Source organism: Pholis gunnellus (genome assembly GCF_910591455.1).
Source record: "Pholis gunnellus genome assembly, chromosome: 18".
NCBI classification, from domain to species: Eukaryota; Metazoa; Chordata; class Actinopteri; order Perciformes; family Pholidae; genus Pholis; species Pholis gunnellus.
Window position 1 is genome coordinate 8,251,967 of NC_136545.1, and position 16,255 is coordinate 8,268,221.

At 42.8% G+C, this 16,255-nt stretch overlaps 3 protein-coding genes across 3 annotated transcripts; 2 read left to right on the top strand and 1 right to left on the bottom strand.

The window, feature by feature from the left end:
- Positions 1–516: 516 nt before the first annotated feature.
- Positions 517–1,868, top strand: LOC306710133 (N-acetyllactosaminide beta-1,3-N-acetylglucosaminyltransferase 2; the record flags this gene model as incomplete). Its single annotated transcript, XM_079178527.1, has 1 exon — positions 517–1,868. One exon carries the CDS (start codon positions 517–519, stop codon positions 1,858–1,860), a length of 1,344 nt encoding a protein of 447 aa, XP_079034653.1. The 3' UTR covers positions 1,861–1,868.
- Positions 1,869–4,037: 2,169 nt separating this feature from the next.
- Positions 4,038–4,697, top strand: LOC306710632 (heat shock protein 30-like; the record flags this gene model as incomplete). Its single annotated transcript, XM_079179274.1, has 1 exon — positions 4,038–4,697. The coding sequence occupies exon 1, from the start codon at positions 4,062–4,064 to the stop codon at positions 4,695–4,697; it is 636 nt and encodes a 211-aa protein (XP_079035400.1). The 5' UTR covers positions 4,038–4,061.
- A 3,107-nt stretch (positions 4,698–7,804) lies between these two features.
- On the bottom strand, positions 7,805–8,448 carry LOC306710966 (heat shock protein 30-like; the record flags this gene model as incomplete). Its single annotated transcript, XM_079179716.1, has 1 exon — positions 7,805–8,448. The coding sequence occupies one exon, from the start codon at positions 8,446–8,448 to the stop codon at positions 7,813–7,815; it is 636 nt and encodes a 211-aa protein (XP_079035842.1). The 3' UTR covers positions 7,805–7,812.
- Between the last annotated feature and the right edge of the window lie 7,807 nt (positions 8,449–16,255).

Here is a 16,255-nt window from a genome sequence, read left to right on the forward strand (position 1 = left end):
GTGTGTTGGAGACTTTTTTTACAAGGCTATTTTCCATCTTTAACAGCCAATGTTTAACATGCAGGGGGGATTAGATCATTTGGAAAATGTAAAGTGTTATAAATAAAAAAAGAGGGGAAATAGATATAGGGCATGTGAAGCCCTAACAAGCACTACATATTCTACTGAAACCAAGTCCAAAATAACAAAGTGGGAGTTAATCCACTACATTCATATTACATGTTCCACACCGTGTCTTCAGGGGCTGTGGGCCTGTCAGCAGGTAGCCACGGGATGATGCTCTGAGTGTGTAGACAAGAGCAGATACTATCCCTCAGTGGACCATCACCAAGGAGACAGAAACTCCAGAGGGTTACCTGCAGTGTTAGCTTTAAAAAGCTGTCATACACATGCCACTGCAATGGTTTAGTCAGTGAAGAGTGCATTTTAAATGTGTTCTCTGATATATTTGCATTTAAAAATGTTTATTTTGACATGTGTGTGCAGGTGTGTGTCTGATCTGAACGCTAACTGGCAATGGGCAGATTCTGCAAATGCAACGGGAGACTGCTCTGCATGTGCCTGCTTCCCTGCATGATGACCGGCCACCTTCTGATTTATGTCCTGGTGTCCATATTCGTCACCATCTCCTACACGCCTCAGAAAATAACCGTCCACTACATTGCCTCTGGGGTTTCTGCTAACTCCCCTGCGCTGGCCTCTCACCCAGTTGGCCCTTTCTGGAACCTTCGTCTGGAGGACAGCGCACTGTGGAACCAGTTGCAGCATGCGTGGGACCGTCAGCACAACCCAATACTGCGAGGAAACGCAACTGGGATCACGGGGGAGCCGAAAGTGAAGCTTTTATCAGAAATCGAAGACGAATGCTCTTCCGTCTGCATGTCACGCGAGTGTTCAGTCCCTCGTGTGCAGGATTTTAGCAGCTTGCCAGAGCAAATGAGGGCGTTTATTATGGCAATGCACTGCAGGGAGTACCCCCTCCTTCTCAATCAACCTGGTATGTGTAGGAGGAACAGTAGTAGCCTTGGTTTGGATTCTCCCATGCTCCTCATGGCCATCAAATCCCAAGTGGGGAACTTCGAAAACAGGCAGGCCATCCGGGAAACGTGGGGACGCAGTGGCCTGGTGGAGGGGGAATCGAACAAGAAGGGCGGATTGGTGCGCACAGTGTTTCTCCTCGGGAGGCAGGACTCAAGTACAGGTCCTCACCCGGACCTCAAAAACCTCCTGGAGCTCGAGAACCAGAAATACGGGGATATCCTGCAGTGGGATTTCAGAGACACCTTCTTCAACTTGACCCTGAAGGACTTGCTGTTCTGGCATTGGCTCCAGCAACACTGCCCCACGGCCATCTTCGTGTTCAAAGGGGACGACGATGTCTTCGTTCGAACAGGTGCCCTCCTGGATTACCTGCACCAGCAGTGGGACGAGCACAACCTGCGGAAAGCCAATACAAATAAAACCAACCTGGATCTGTTTGTGGGGGAAGTAATCTATAACGCAATGCCCAACCGTGAGCCGTCCGCTAAATATTACATACCAGAACGTTTCTACAAAGGCGGGTACCCACCGTACGCCGGCGGAGGAGGGGTGGTGTATTCTGGCTCGCTTGCGTTGCGATTGAAAGACGTGTCCGAGAGGGTGCGCCTTTTCCCAATAGACGACGTGTATCTGGGCATGTGCATGCACAGACTGGGGCTCTCCCCAAGCCATCACCCGGGCTTTTTAACATTCGATCTCCCAGAGACGGACAGGGGAAATCCCTGCGCTTACAGATCCGTTCTGCTCGTGCACAGGCGGAATCCCAACGAGATGCTGACACTGTGGAAGCAGCTCCAGAGTCTGCCAGGTCAATGCTGAGGCTCATTTGCCAAAATAGGATTCCTTGACTGATGCCACCACACTCATTTAGAAAACGCACACTCTGTGACTGCGTCTTCCTGTCAAGCAGGCAGAACCATGTGAAGTTCAAAAGCAACGTACGTTTCCTCCGAAGAGTGACGTCACACTGAGGAGGAAACTGATCTACCTCAAAGTGTACTTTTATTATGAGGGCATTACACAATAAGGGCACGTACATGCTACTTTTTTAATAATAAATCAATACAGGTGTGTATTTGTACCCTTTCAATTTAAAAGTTTTATTTTACTACCCAATAAAAAACATATACCGTACATGTTATTTCATGATATTTGAAGAGAATACGGTGTCACGTGTTCACTGGTTGACATGAATTAATGTGTGTTTTCTCTTGTTTTCCTCATGTTTGCTTTAAGTTAGCAGTTCCTTCTCAGATCACATTTTAAAATGTCTCACATCCTCTTCGGTACATATTTAAAATGCAACTGATCCTTTCTAATTCTTTTGGAACTGCAGTAATGATTTGTCACAATGCTTGACTTTGACAGGGGCTACCATTTGGCCAGGAAGTATATAATGTATAGAAGACATTGTTTTCCACTCATGGTTTCTAACGACTGAAATCCAAAGTTCCTCAACTCTTACTTGTTTGATTTTCAATCGTGAAACAGTTAAATATGCCTGACTGCTAATGTTAGCCAACTGACTGTTAATTGTAAGATTTTGTCTTTGAATCGGAAGGGACGGAGTTGTCATTTAAGATGAACACAAACGACAGCAATGCTATTTGTTTCTCTCCTCAAGGAGTCCGATTTAAAAAATGTATGATATTCAAAGGTAAATAAATGTTTGTCTCTGAAAGCATGCCTTTATTGAACAGACTTGTTTATTTATGTTGTTTATGGTGTTATAATGAAATTACATTTTGGTTGCAATCCTCTTACCATAATATATCTTTAAGAAGGCAGACATGAAGTCAAAATGCAAAGCGTTTTGCAGCTTATAAACCACCATCATTGCAAACCCAGCACAGTGGTCATATTTATCTGGATGTTTACTAATCCACAGTTGTGAGTGGAGCAGTAAAAAAAGACATCGGACTGTTGAGTGTTTGATGCTCCACTTCATCCTCGACCACTGCAGAGGTCAACTGCTTTGCATGTTTGGCTATTTCTACAGGATACACAGGGGCTGGTACGATATTTGGATGCAAATTATGCAAAATGTTTTGTGACCTTGAACAAGGCAAATATTCATGTATTCCTTATATTTACCAGAAATAAAGGAAAACCAGGAAGTAAATATACTCCGCATATTTTAAAAGGTACAGTAAAAGAAAGTAAAGTACAAGAACCGTCTTCAGTAACCCTGCTGGAAGATGAAGAGGAGGAGGTGGGAAATGAAACCCCAGATGAAGAGTCTCCTCCAGGGAGAATGAACGCTGTGGCAGAAAAACACCAACGAAAACAGAAGAGAGATCAGATACTGAGTGTGACTGGGTCCTCACAGAACTATTCAGACACAATTCTCTCTGCTCTTCTCTTCATTGTATTACAGCATATTCTTCTGTGGTGTCTATCATTGATTTTGGTTCTAATAGGCAGACAGTGGCTTCAGAGTAATGGGGTTGAAGAGGAAGATAAGTCTATCTCAGGACCACATGAGGAAGACTACTGAGCTGCTGAACACTAATGAGGAAATGGAGGCAAAGTGAACTACTGATGTAATTACAATTCAACTTCAAACTATATTCCACAGCTGCTCAGCATTCCTACTAGTGGTAGAACTACTGGTGCTGCTACTACTATGAGTTGTTGTTCTCTGTTGTACCAGGCCAAACTGGACCAAGAAAACCTAAATTAGTATCTTTCAAATTGAGCTACAAGTGGAGGTAGAGACAGTAAATGGTCACGGGAGGTAAATATACACTTAAAACTAATGAGGTTTAGTGACATCTAGTGTTGAACTACTGCAAATACATGAAGTTCCTGAAAACACAAGAATGATCCAGTGACTTTACACTCCTGAGTAATTGTTCCCCCTAGTGGAAAGAAGTGGTAGTGACAGGAAGGTTCCTGAAGACTCTGGACCTCCTCCAGTTAGAATATAAAAGCTGGGACAGTCCCACTGCAGAGACAGAAAGCAACACAGACGAGAAGACATCTTAACAAGAGGACTCAACACCAAAGACACACTGAAGATGCTGTGCTCTCATGGATTCCAGTCTGCCCTCAGTCCATTCATGGACTTCTACTGGCCTGTACGCAGTCTGTGGCCACAGGTCAAACCTCTGCTCCACCAGCAGGATCTACTGCAGAGAAACCTACAGGAGCTCCGCAGCAGTCTGGAGCTGATGGACGAACTTCAACACGAGATCCTGGAGGAGACGGAGCCTTTCCAAACCGGTGCGGCCCTGCAGCCGGTCTCCTGCCAGCTGGAGGGAGAGGGAGAGCACTTTGGCCTGACCCTGGACACTCGAGGATTTCCCCCAGAGGAGCTGTCTGTCAGGCAGGTGGGCCGCAAGCTGAGAGTCAGCGGGAAGACGGAGAAGAAGCAGGAGGACGGGGAAGGCTCCTACTCTTACAGACGCCAGGAGTTCAGACAGGAGTTTGATCTGCCTGAAGGGCCGAACCCCGAGGCCCTCACCTGCTACCTGGATCCAGACGGGAAGCTCCACATCCAGGCAGCCAAAGCTCCATGTGAGGAGGAGGCTGAGAGAGAGCTGACTATCAAGAGGAGCTTGGAGGAGAAGACACAGCAGAGTGTGTGTTCACAGACACAAGGCAGCAGCACACAGGACAAACCTGAGGACATGGACTCATCTGCATGCTGTTAAAGCAATGAATAGTAAATGTGTTGAATGATAATTATGTTTTCTTATTTGTATGATCAATAAACGGATTGAAATGTAAACCTTTTTATTCTATTTTGTATCACTATCAATCCTTCTTTGCCACAAGTACAAGTTATCTATCAGTTATCAGTCGTTCCAGAAAAAGAAGGAATTTTAGCTGAAACATTATGTATGGTTGGCAAAGAAATAACTAACAATAATTGTAAAAAATAAATAAATAGTTTGATAAGTCACATGACATGGATTTCCTGTAAAACTGACAGTAAAATAGGTAAGTCACCTTTGTGAATTTGCTCTACATATTTATTTCCTGCATTCTTTGTTTCATGGTTTCCATCAGATTTCATGAGACATGAACATGATGAACAAACAGGATCAGCATGATGACTCACTAATCATGAGTAACAGCGCTGTAGTGGAGAGCTGTGGCGAAATTGAACAATTTGCCAATAATAATAAAATAATGGTAATAGAACCCAGTATGTAACTTTAAAATGATTAACATTCATATTGTATAAATTGGATGAAACCTTGAATGTTTTTCTTTTTTTATGTTTCAAATTAGCTTTAAAATAAATAGTATGAGTATGCAATTATTATATATATAAAGTACATTGTATGTAGTATCATAACTGTTCACCTCCAAAAAAGTTAAAATACATTTTTAGAATGTGACAAAAACTGTGATTTAAATTTGAACCCATTAATTTATCATACAAAACTAAATATATTCATTATTTAACCATTTTTTAAAACACTTTTACTATACATTTAGCATTGGTTAAAGGTTCAATAAAAGAAATTAAACTACAAGAACTGTCTTCATTTACCCTGCTGGAAGATGAAGAGGAGGAGGTGGGAAATGAAACCCCAGATGAAGAGTCTCCTCCAGGGAGAATGAATGCTGTGGCAGAAAAACACCAACAAAAACAGAAGAGAGATCAGATACTGAGTGTGACTGGGTCCTCACAGAACTATTCAGACACAATTCTCTCTGCTCTTCTCTTCATTGTATTACAGCATATTCTTCTGTGGTGTCTATCATTGATTTTGGTTCTAATAGGCAGACAGTGGCTTCAGAGTAATGGGGTTGAAGAGGAAGATAAGTCTATCGAAGGACCACATGAGGAAGACTACTGAGCTGCTGAACACTAATGAGGAAATGGAGGCAAAGTGAACTACTGATGTAATTACAATTCAACTTCAAACTATATTCCACAGCTGCTCAGCTTTCCTACTAGTGGTAGAACTACTGGTGCTGCTACTACTATGAGTTGTTGTTCTCTGTTGTACCAGGACAAACTGGACAAAGAAAACCTAAATTAGTATCTTTCAAATTGAGCTTCAAGTGGAGGTAGAGACAGTAAATGATCACGGGAGGTAAATATACACTTAAAACTAATAATGAGGTTTAGTGACATCTAGTGTTGAACTACTGCAAATACATGAAGTTCCTGAGAACACAAGAATGATCCAGTGACTTTAGCACTCCTGAGTAATTGTTCCCCCTAGTGGAAAGAAGTGGTAGTGAGAGGAAAGTTCCTGAAGACTCTGGACCTCCTCCAGTTAGAATATAAAAGCTGGGACAGTCCTGTCTGTCAGGCAGGTGGGCCGCAAGCTGAGAGTCAGCGGGAAGACGGAGAAGAAGCAGGAGGACGGGGAAGGCTCCTACTCTTACAGACGCCAGGAGTTCAGACAGGAGTTTGATCTGCCTGAAGGGCCGAACCCCGAGGCCCTCACCTGCTACCTGGATCCAGACGGGAAGCTCCACATCCAGGCAGCCAAAGCTCCATGTGAGGAGGAGGCTGAGAGAGAGCTGACTATCAAGAGGAGCTTGGAGGAGAAGACACAGCAGAGTGTGTGTTCACAGACACAAGGCAGCAGCACACAGGACAAACCTGAGGACATGGACTCATCGGCATGCTGTTGAAACAATGGATAAGAACTGTGTTCCACACAAGTGTTAACAGATTATCATAGATGTTTTTGTATGATAAATAAACAAAATGAAGTGTGTTACTTTTTTGCATATTATCCCTTATATTTTGGTAGGGAAAAATAATGATTTCATCTGTAAATGAATAGCATACTTTTTTTTACATTTGGCATTCAAGATTCCAACATGACATCTATTACCAGTATTAGCAGTAAGTGTTTCATTTTTCCACAGCTCAATAAATGTTTATCTGTTCTACTTTTTTTGCTGCCCTTTTTTATTCTTTATATATTTATTCTTGTTTATTGTAAAATAGTGTATGTACATTGAGAGCGGAGGGGAAACATATATTCCATGTATGCGTACGCATACATGGCCAATAAAGCTGATTCTGATGTCTCATGAAATATGATGGAATCAATGTAACAGAGAATGCAGGAAATCAATTTGAGGGAAAATTCACAAAGTTGACTCAATTACTTTACTGTCAGTTTAACAGGAAATCCATGTCCTGTGAGTTATCAAAATATGTATTGCAATTGTTGTTTGTTCATTCTTTATAAATGATACATCAATGATTGAATCTAATGCAACCTTCGACTGAGACAAGAAAATGATGTGAACATATTTGAACTAATATTAAAACCACATTAATGCGGTAAAATATGAAGCACACATTTTAAAGAGGATCAGATGTCAAGAAGAAAAATAAAATTATTGTTCATGCCATTCTGCATAATTTGAACTTAAATAGAGAAAGCAAAAGGTTCAGAATTCAAGACATGAACCATGCTCTCAAGCACATAAAGCAAAACAGGAAATATGGAGTAACATATTCCAGTCAATGTAATATAATATAATATGTAATATAAATGTATTATTAGTAGTAGTAGATAAGAGATATAGAATACTTGTCATGAGACCAAACACGGATGAATTAATTTGAATCATTGTCGTAATACATTGAGATTCAAATCCTCATCATTTCTACCCTTTGAGTTATTTTTCTTTCTTTTCCTAACAAGACTGAAATGTGGAAATAAATCATTATTTTGTACTACAAAAAAAATAAAAAATGACAAGGTTTAAGTTTCAAGACATTTATTGATCATACAAATAAGAAAACATAATTATCATTCATCACATTTACTATTCATTGCTTTAACAGCATGCAGATGAGTCCATGTCCTCAGGTTTGTCCTGTGTGCTGCTGCCTTGTGTCTGTGAACACACACTCTGCTGTGTCTTCTCCTCCAAGCTCCTCTTGATAGTCAGCTCTCTCTCAGCCTCCTCCTCACATGGAGCTTTGGCTGCCTGGATGTGGAGCTTCCCGTCTGGATCCAGGTAGCAGGTGAGGGCCTCAGGGTTCGGCCCTTCAGGCAGATCAAACTCCTGTCTGAACTCCTGGCGTCTGTAAGAGTAGGAGCCTTCCCCGTCCTCCTGCTTCTTCTCCGTCTTCCCGCTGACTCTCAGCTTGCGGTCCACCTGCCTGACAGACAGCTCCTCTGGGGGAAATCCTCGAGTGTCCAGGGTCAGGCCAAAGTGCTCTCCCTCTCCCTCCAGCTGGCAGGAGACCGGCCGCAGGGCCGCACCGGTTTGGAAAGGCTCCGTCTCCTCCAGGATCTCGTGTTGAAGTTCGTCCATCAGCTCCAGACTGCTGCGGAGCGCCTGTAGGTTTCTCTGCAGTAGATCCTGCTGGTGGAGCAAAGGTTTGACCTGTGGCCACAGACTGCGTACAGGCCAGTAGAAGTCCATGAATGGACTGAGGGCAGACTGGAATCCATGAGAGCACAGCATCTTCAGTGTGTCTTTGGTGTTGAGTCCTCTTGTTAAGATGTCTTCTCGTCTGTGTTGCTTTCTGTCTCTGCAGTGGGACTGTCCCAGCTTTTATATTCTAACTGGAGGAGGTCCTGAGTTTTCAGGAACCTTCCCGTCACTACCACAGCTCTCCACTGGGGAGTGCTGTTTCTCTGCGTTGTGGACGTCACTGGATCATTCCAGATCGATCAGGAATGCTGCTGTTTGAAATAAACTGGGGCCAATGTTATTGGTACACATGAAGATTTAACCCGCAATACAGAATCAAGTTAAAAAAATATGATATCTGAAATGTACACTATTTGGTTCCAGAGTGTCATAAAGTGTTATGAATTATAAAGATTTCCAAGAATGCCGTTCTCTAATCTTCATAAATCAGCGCTCGCAATAAGGTTACGTTCCAAAAATAAATACACGCTTTCAAAATTGGTTTAAAATGTCAAAGATAAAAAGGTAATGAAAGGATGCGTTCCTTTTAGTTGAAGAAATAAGGATTCAAGGAAGTCAGGGAACACAGAAAGATATCAGCGAAACATCTTTTTAATAGAGACCTTTTATTTTCTTTTTCCTAACATACTAATCATACTAATTTGAATAGAAATAGGGTGACTCCTACCAGCTACTTCTGAGGGAATACCAGAATCCACGAGAGACAGCCTCTACAGTGGATCTTTGGTCTTTTGAGTGTCTCAGATGAAACACAATGTTTGTTTCATGTCTCAGCATGAGACTGTCCAAACTTATTTTTTTATGTTCTGCACAAAATTTCCTCACATCCTCCCCTTTCGTTTGCACATGTATCCACTAGATAGCAGCCTTTCCTCACATAAACATTTACCAGCAGAACTATCCTCCAAACCCCAGCTGCTATCCACCACTAGTTGTCAGCCTAGTGTAACAAAAGATCACATCCATTTACGAACACATGAAAAAAAGCTTCCCTATACATCTATTATACACGGCTTCTAATTAACACTGTAACTGTTCATTTGTACTTTCCCCTCATTATTTCGAGCACACATGCTGGTTTTAGTTGATCAAACACAAACATATTTATTTGATTATATATGACATGAGCAAAATAGCAGCTGTTTCGTCTTTAAATACACATATAAAACACAGATGAGTTCTTCTAAATGAGTTCTTCGGTGACCTGCCGTGAATGTGATATTGTGACATAATTGAATATTGTTCTTTTTTCACTTGCTAATAGTTTCACACCTTTCACCTGCCAGTATTTAATGTATTTATCCGGTGTACTGAGAAGACTGATACAGAGGACTGCGCAATAAAGTAGGGCAACAACAACACAGAAGGCAGGATTTCAACCCACAGTCTTCTCTTCAACACATTTCTTACCTCCAAAAGAAAAAAGAAAAGAGGATCAAACCTGGATTGGCAAACACAGCGCTTTGCAGCTCGGGGATATCGTGTCAAGGCTGGTGTCAGTATTTTTGACACAAAAAAGAGAATATATGAGTTTTTTGAGGTTGGTGGGGGAGATACTTTTTTTTTCCAGGCGTTCACCTTTGGATGAACTCCCCAAAGTGAAGGCAGGCTAGAATTGAGGAGGAGGAGGAGGAGGAGGAGAACGAAAGATAACGGAAATAGAGGAAGGATGAGGAGGAGGAGGATTAGGAGGAGAAAGCAAGGCTGCCATGTAAATCATCCGCATTGTTCTCCTGATGCTGCTCGTATGCACAAACACACACATATATTGAAGACGCCGGGACAGCATCAAAACACACGCACACACACACACACACACACACACACACACACACACACACACAATCTTGGGCACAAACTTGCACTTCCTTGTGCCCGTCTTAGTTTGTCCCTCACGAAGATGGTTTTTAATGCGCCATAATCCCCCTCTCTCTCCCCCGAACACATAAAAGAGATATCCTTCTATCTGTGTAAGTGGTTCTGACGGCCACCAGCTCATCACAAACACACACACACACACTCACACACACACACAGAGCCGCCAGCTCATCAGCATGCAGTTATTCCTTTGGCACTGGATCGCAGGCTGTTAATTGGCTGCCAAGCAGAATGTGTGTGTGTGTGTGTGTGTGTGTGTGTGTGTGTTTGTGTCTGTACTGCAGAGCCGGGGTGGCTTAGAAATTCCCGTCACGTCTTCGAGCCTCGATTAAGACGTTGCTCCAGTTTTCGAACAGACAGACATGTGGGGAGGAGGGGAAGAGAGGTAGAGAGGGGTGGGTGGGGGTGAGAGGATGCAGCAGGGGGGGGGGGGAGAAAGATGAGAGAACACCAGAGGAGTGGGATGGGAGGTGATGAGGCGGGACTCGGCAACGGAGGGGGGGGGGGGGGGGGGAAGTGAAGGGCGAGTGAGAGAGAGGTAGTGAAATGCTGCAGTGGTTCTGTGTGTGTGTGTAGGACCCGGAACTGATAACTCTCCTGTACTGCCTTCCTTATCTCTATTATTGAGTTGCAGGAGAGGAGGAGTTATTCCAGGTGTCTAGTGGAGAGTTCCAGAGGTAAACAGCCTGTTCCTTTCCTGCAGGCATCTCCTGGTTGAATCTTCAGTACAAAGAGCTGAGTCGGAAAAATGTCGGATCCATTGATTAAAAAGTCAACATCCCAAGTGAGTCCGTGACGATGTCAACAAGCCGAACGCGCGCAAACCCTCGCGATAAGCTGTCGCTTTAGTTGCGATCTGTCAATCTCCTGCCAATGCACCTCATTGGGAGTAGGTGACTTGGTGCCAGATCCAGTGCTCTGCTTCAATTTTGGATGAATGGATGAATTGCAGTGCTTCGTTTCCAACTGCGACGACGAACCATTTTTTGAATTTGTTATCGCTCTGATTCCCAACCCTGACTAGCTTCCTCTGTGCGGTAATGACGACCCAAGGGGCAACACACAATGGCGGCGTACGACAAGACTGTCGTCCCAAGTAAAATGACAGAGTCAGTCGTTTCAGCAAAATTCCCCCAAAAATGACATGCGCTTACGTTCAAGCGAGGGCGTAGAAATTACGACTCTTGTCTGTCAGGAGACAAAAGAGGAAGTAGTGCTGTGTTATTTTGGAGCCACAAAGTCGACAAAGGGAGGAAGTCAGGGTGGATGGACACGCGAGTCCGCTGTCCGTCTCCAGTTTCCCACCAACAGCTAATGTTGGTTTCTACCAACGTATCCTAACGGTTCGTATGAGTTACTATGGAAGTGGCTTTTTTTTTTGTGACCCATGCAACCCCTTCCCATCCGGTTAGGGTTTTTTCAGTCTTTATACTTCCTGGTTTATGATTATGTAGATTACACACAGATTTTGTGGGATATCTACAAAAAGCGCATTCATAATTTGTAGGTATAGTTAAGAACGCTGTATGGGAACAGCCTGTTTCTTTTAAACATGACTGCAGTCCTTCCCTCGCCAACTGGCGATGAAGGTCCCGCAACCTAAATGAAGTAGTCATCGTAACCCGAACCCAGATGTTTTACAACCGTAACCAAGTTGTTATTGCGCTTGAGTCAAACCGAACAAATAACTATAGCTTTGTCGCATCATAAATACTCGTGAAGAGTGATTTGTCATGTTTTTTTTGGAAAGCACTGACATTGAGGTGAAAAGATACTTTCAGAATCAGCGTCTCCTCACACTTCTCAAACCCCATAAGTGAGAGTGACAGAGAGAAACAGTTAGCGGAATACATTATGGACAACATGAAGAAAACTGCGAGAAGCTCGGTACGATAATGTATTAGAATAATAAGAAAAAGTGAGCAAAGCAGCCACACAAAAAGACACGAATGCACGGTGTGTCAGGGAGCCGGCAGGGTGATCATTTAAAGGTTATAGATCCTGAACTTTTGATTTATCCCCTAATGAAGCCATGAGAGACTGCTCGACGTTTCTGGGTCACACGTACGCACCGAGTCACGCGATACACAAAGTCGCTTTCAAATGCGTGTGCATATACTGTACACACACACACACACACACACACACACACACACTTCAGTGCAGATCGCCTGTTATGCAATCATGCCAGAGAGAGTGAGAGTGAGACAGAGGACAGACAGCCCTGCCTAATCAGACACCAAGCAGTAACGCATGTCTCACAGCTGTCAGTCAGACACTGACTCCATGTTGCTCTTTCCCAGCTGCAGAATCCAAATGGCTTGTTTTGGGGTTTGGCGCTGAGGAAAAAAAAAGGAAAAGTCATCTGTTTAAATATTTTGATTTCAACCAGAGAGGCTTTATCATTTTATGCCGAGTCAGATGACGTTGGTAGACAACGACTGCTCAGCGGCTTTGCAACAGAAACAAGGCTTTTTTTGGCGCTTGAGCCGACCCTCGGTGGCATGGAGTCAATGGCAGCACAAGTTCGCAGTTCCTTAACCGATGACATTTAAAAATTACCATTAGTATGGAATTTAATGAGATAAATCAAATGATACCGTCTCCCCTAATTTACCTCATTTGTTACCTTTTTTTTGTGACTTCTTTAAAAAGGTCAGAGAACAGGGTTAATTAAAGAACCTGCTATCTTTGCTCTTTTGTGAAAGCATTGGCGTTATTCTCGGCCGCGGTGACCTTGATTCTCCTTTATTTCACATGACAGTAAAAGTAAACATGCCCCCCCTACTATCGAGGACTCGCCGTGTGTATGTGCGTGTGTGTGTGTTTGCGATGGGCTGTGGTCTATAGTGATCTCAAGGTGCTATCATGTTTGTTTGATGGAGGATAATTAAATAGGTAATAGAAACCAGCCGGCTCTCATCACTATCGATTCATTTGCAGCACACACACACACACACACACACACACACACACACACACACACACACACACACACACACACACACACACACACACACGCTCAATACCCTAAAGCTTCTGGTCTCTAAGAGGAGATGTCTGATACTCCCACATCAGCTATCAACAAGCTTTCATGTTTTAATGGGCCTGTTTAACCTAATCCACATTAACCCCCATCCTTCATCCCCCCCCCCGCCACCACAAATTCTACAGTGCAGCGGTACAGATCCATATGCCGAGCCCATCACTGAAAAGTGTTTGTTTGATGAAAAATCAAACCAATAATCCCACAAAAGACCCATCCGCCACCACAATCATTCTCTGGTCTTTAGATCCGTGAATCCGAAGCAAAGCCAAACCACTGGGGTGATCAGGACTGTAAGGGAAGAACACAACTTTAAAAAAAAAAATACCAAGACGTTCACTGCTAATTAAACCATGACAACTCCTCCTCATAACAAGACTGCTGCTGACAATACTATGCTGAATTTTGCAATTCAAAAACTTTTCTCGGTGGCTCTGAGGAAACGACTTGTTGAGAGCAGTCCAAGCTCCTCATTGCATGAAGTAAACCAAAAAGATATACAGTGGCAGACCTGACAGTCATCACTGCGGTGGTGGAAGCTATATGTAGTATTTGTGGAGCACCTGGCTATGTTGAGCCCTTCCTTTATTCAGAAAGAAGAGACACTTGAGAAGAGACGTCTTTATTCTTATTTCAGCCTGAACTCACAGACACGTAAAAAGGACCACAACCTCCCAGCAGCACATTACGAACAATGTTGAAGTTCTGTACCGGAAACAATGCCAATGGAAAGTCAATTAGTTGTGGTGGACACACAAATTCTAAGGTTCAATGGCATTATGTTTGGATCAAACTCTGGGTATGGAGGAGGTCGGGGTAAATGGGTGCGTCAAACACGGGGCTTAGACCCAGGAGACTGGTGTTTGTGTTTGAAACTAAAAGTCAATGTTGACTTATTTCAAATGATGTGGGCTGCATAGGAAGTTAGGGTTGTAAGAACCATGATCTTTTGTTCCTTGAACCTAACATTAAATTGTTCTTCTATAAGGCAAAGTGCCGTTACAAGGTCACATTTCGGTTGTTTTCTGAGGAATGAACATCAGGTAACATGTGCATTTGAGGGAGAAACCACTATAATTACTTTCAACTTCTAAGGTTTTCTAATAATGCAAGTAGTTTTGGGTTGTGACCAAAATCACTTCTTTGTTCACCCATTCACTAAATTCTATATACACTAAGCTTAAGGTTTCAGACACTTACTCGTCATTGTCACATTGCATTATCTCTGGCGTAGTCACGTCTATGATGGAATGTGATGCATTGCATTGTGGGGTTTTTAGCAGAAAGTCGTGTATACGCAATAGACTTTTCTTGTTTCATTGTGGAATACTTGAGGGCAAAATATAGTGAATAAATTCACACACTCTACGCTATGGTAAATAGAGAGTGATGTCGAACACAGCCACGGCTATTGTTCTTAGAGTTCTGACACAACTCGATAGGAAATGCAATATTAGGGGGGTAAATTCCGACTAAGATTTTTTTTCTTTTTGATTTATAATGTTTTAGAAATTATTGAAGCAGAAAAAACTAAACTATTTCCATTCTCTCCCATTCTGTTGTGTTGCCAGTAGATGTCTCAGTGGTAAACATCTCATAACCTTAGCACAAAAAACCTAAAATTGTGTGTACGTCTTGACATTACTATGTGTTAGTTTTGAAAATTTTGATTTAGGCACGCTGACCCTTAAATTACTTTCTTTTACCGTTGCCCGGCAGCCCCAAATGTCAACATTTCCAGCATAACAGTGAAGAAAAAAATCACGTTGAAAACACACTTACAAACATATGTATTTACATTTATAGACAGATCGGTTAGAGTCAAAAGTAAAGCGCCTGCTGCGTTTGCCTTTTCATAGTGCATCATTCGATTTAACGCGAGCGTCATAAACCGCGACACATTTCTCTGCTCCATGTGCGCCTTTGTTCTCTACACGTGTTTGGCTTTTGTTCCCCGCAACGTGTTTTGCTTGTCCATGTATCTGTAAGACAATGATTAGCTGTGATGGATGATAGTGACCCAATAATTGTGACAAGGACACAACATTAACATTGAAGCAGGGACAATGGCTCTGCAGCTGCGTGGCCACTGCATTATTCAGACAGGATGGATGGATGGAGAAAAGGGGAAGGGGAGAAAAAAATGGGGAGTGGGAACAAGAGAGGATAGGAAGGAAGGACGAGACGAGGGAGGGAAAGTGGGGATGGGAGTGGGGCTACGTATGGAGCGATTTATGGATGGGAATAGAGCGGTGGAGGGAGGGAGAGAGGGAGGGCAGACGTGATGTACAGTAGAGATGGATGCATGCAATGGAGGGAGAATAGGTGGAGAGGGCTGGGGATGAACTAACAAAAAGAAAGATGAGGTGGAGGGATGTGTCTGAATAGGTGCTATCTGTATGATATGGAGGCATTAAGTAGAGCAAAAAGGGTCATATGTCTAAAGATATATGCATTATACAGGGGATGACATGAAGTTTAATCGACTTTGTGTAGTTTAGACTTTCGTCCATATCTTCTTTTTATTGAACAAAAAAAAGAAATCTTGCCAGTTATTCATTGGGTCTATTCAAAGGGTACAGTGCAAATATTTGCGCATTCCATGCAATATTGATGTGACATAAACCGATGTTAGAGTATATTTTCACATTTGCTCTAATTTTGTGTCATTGTCAGATTCTCTTTGTAATAAGTTGCAGCTGCTGTAGCAATTCATTATGCCACTACATTTAGTCACCAGCACATCTGGAGAAAATGTCTTAAAAAAAACAATAAGACCACACACACCACCCAGCCCCCACCCCCGCTGCCATAGGATCTATTAGACACTATGGGGACACATAGATAAAGCCTCTCATTGCCAGAGTACTGATCTGTAATCACCACTGTCTTTTAACAAGGAATAAGACAAAC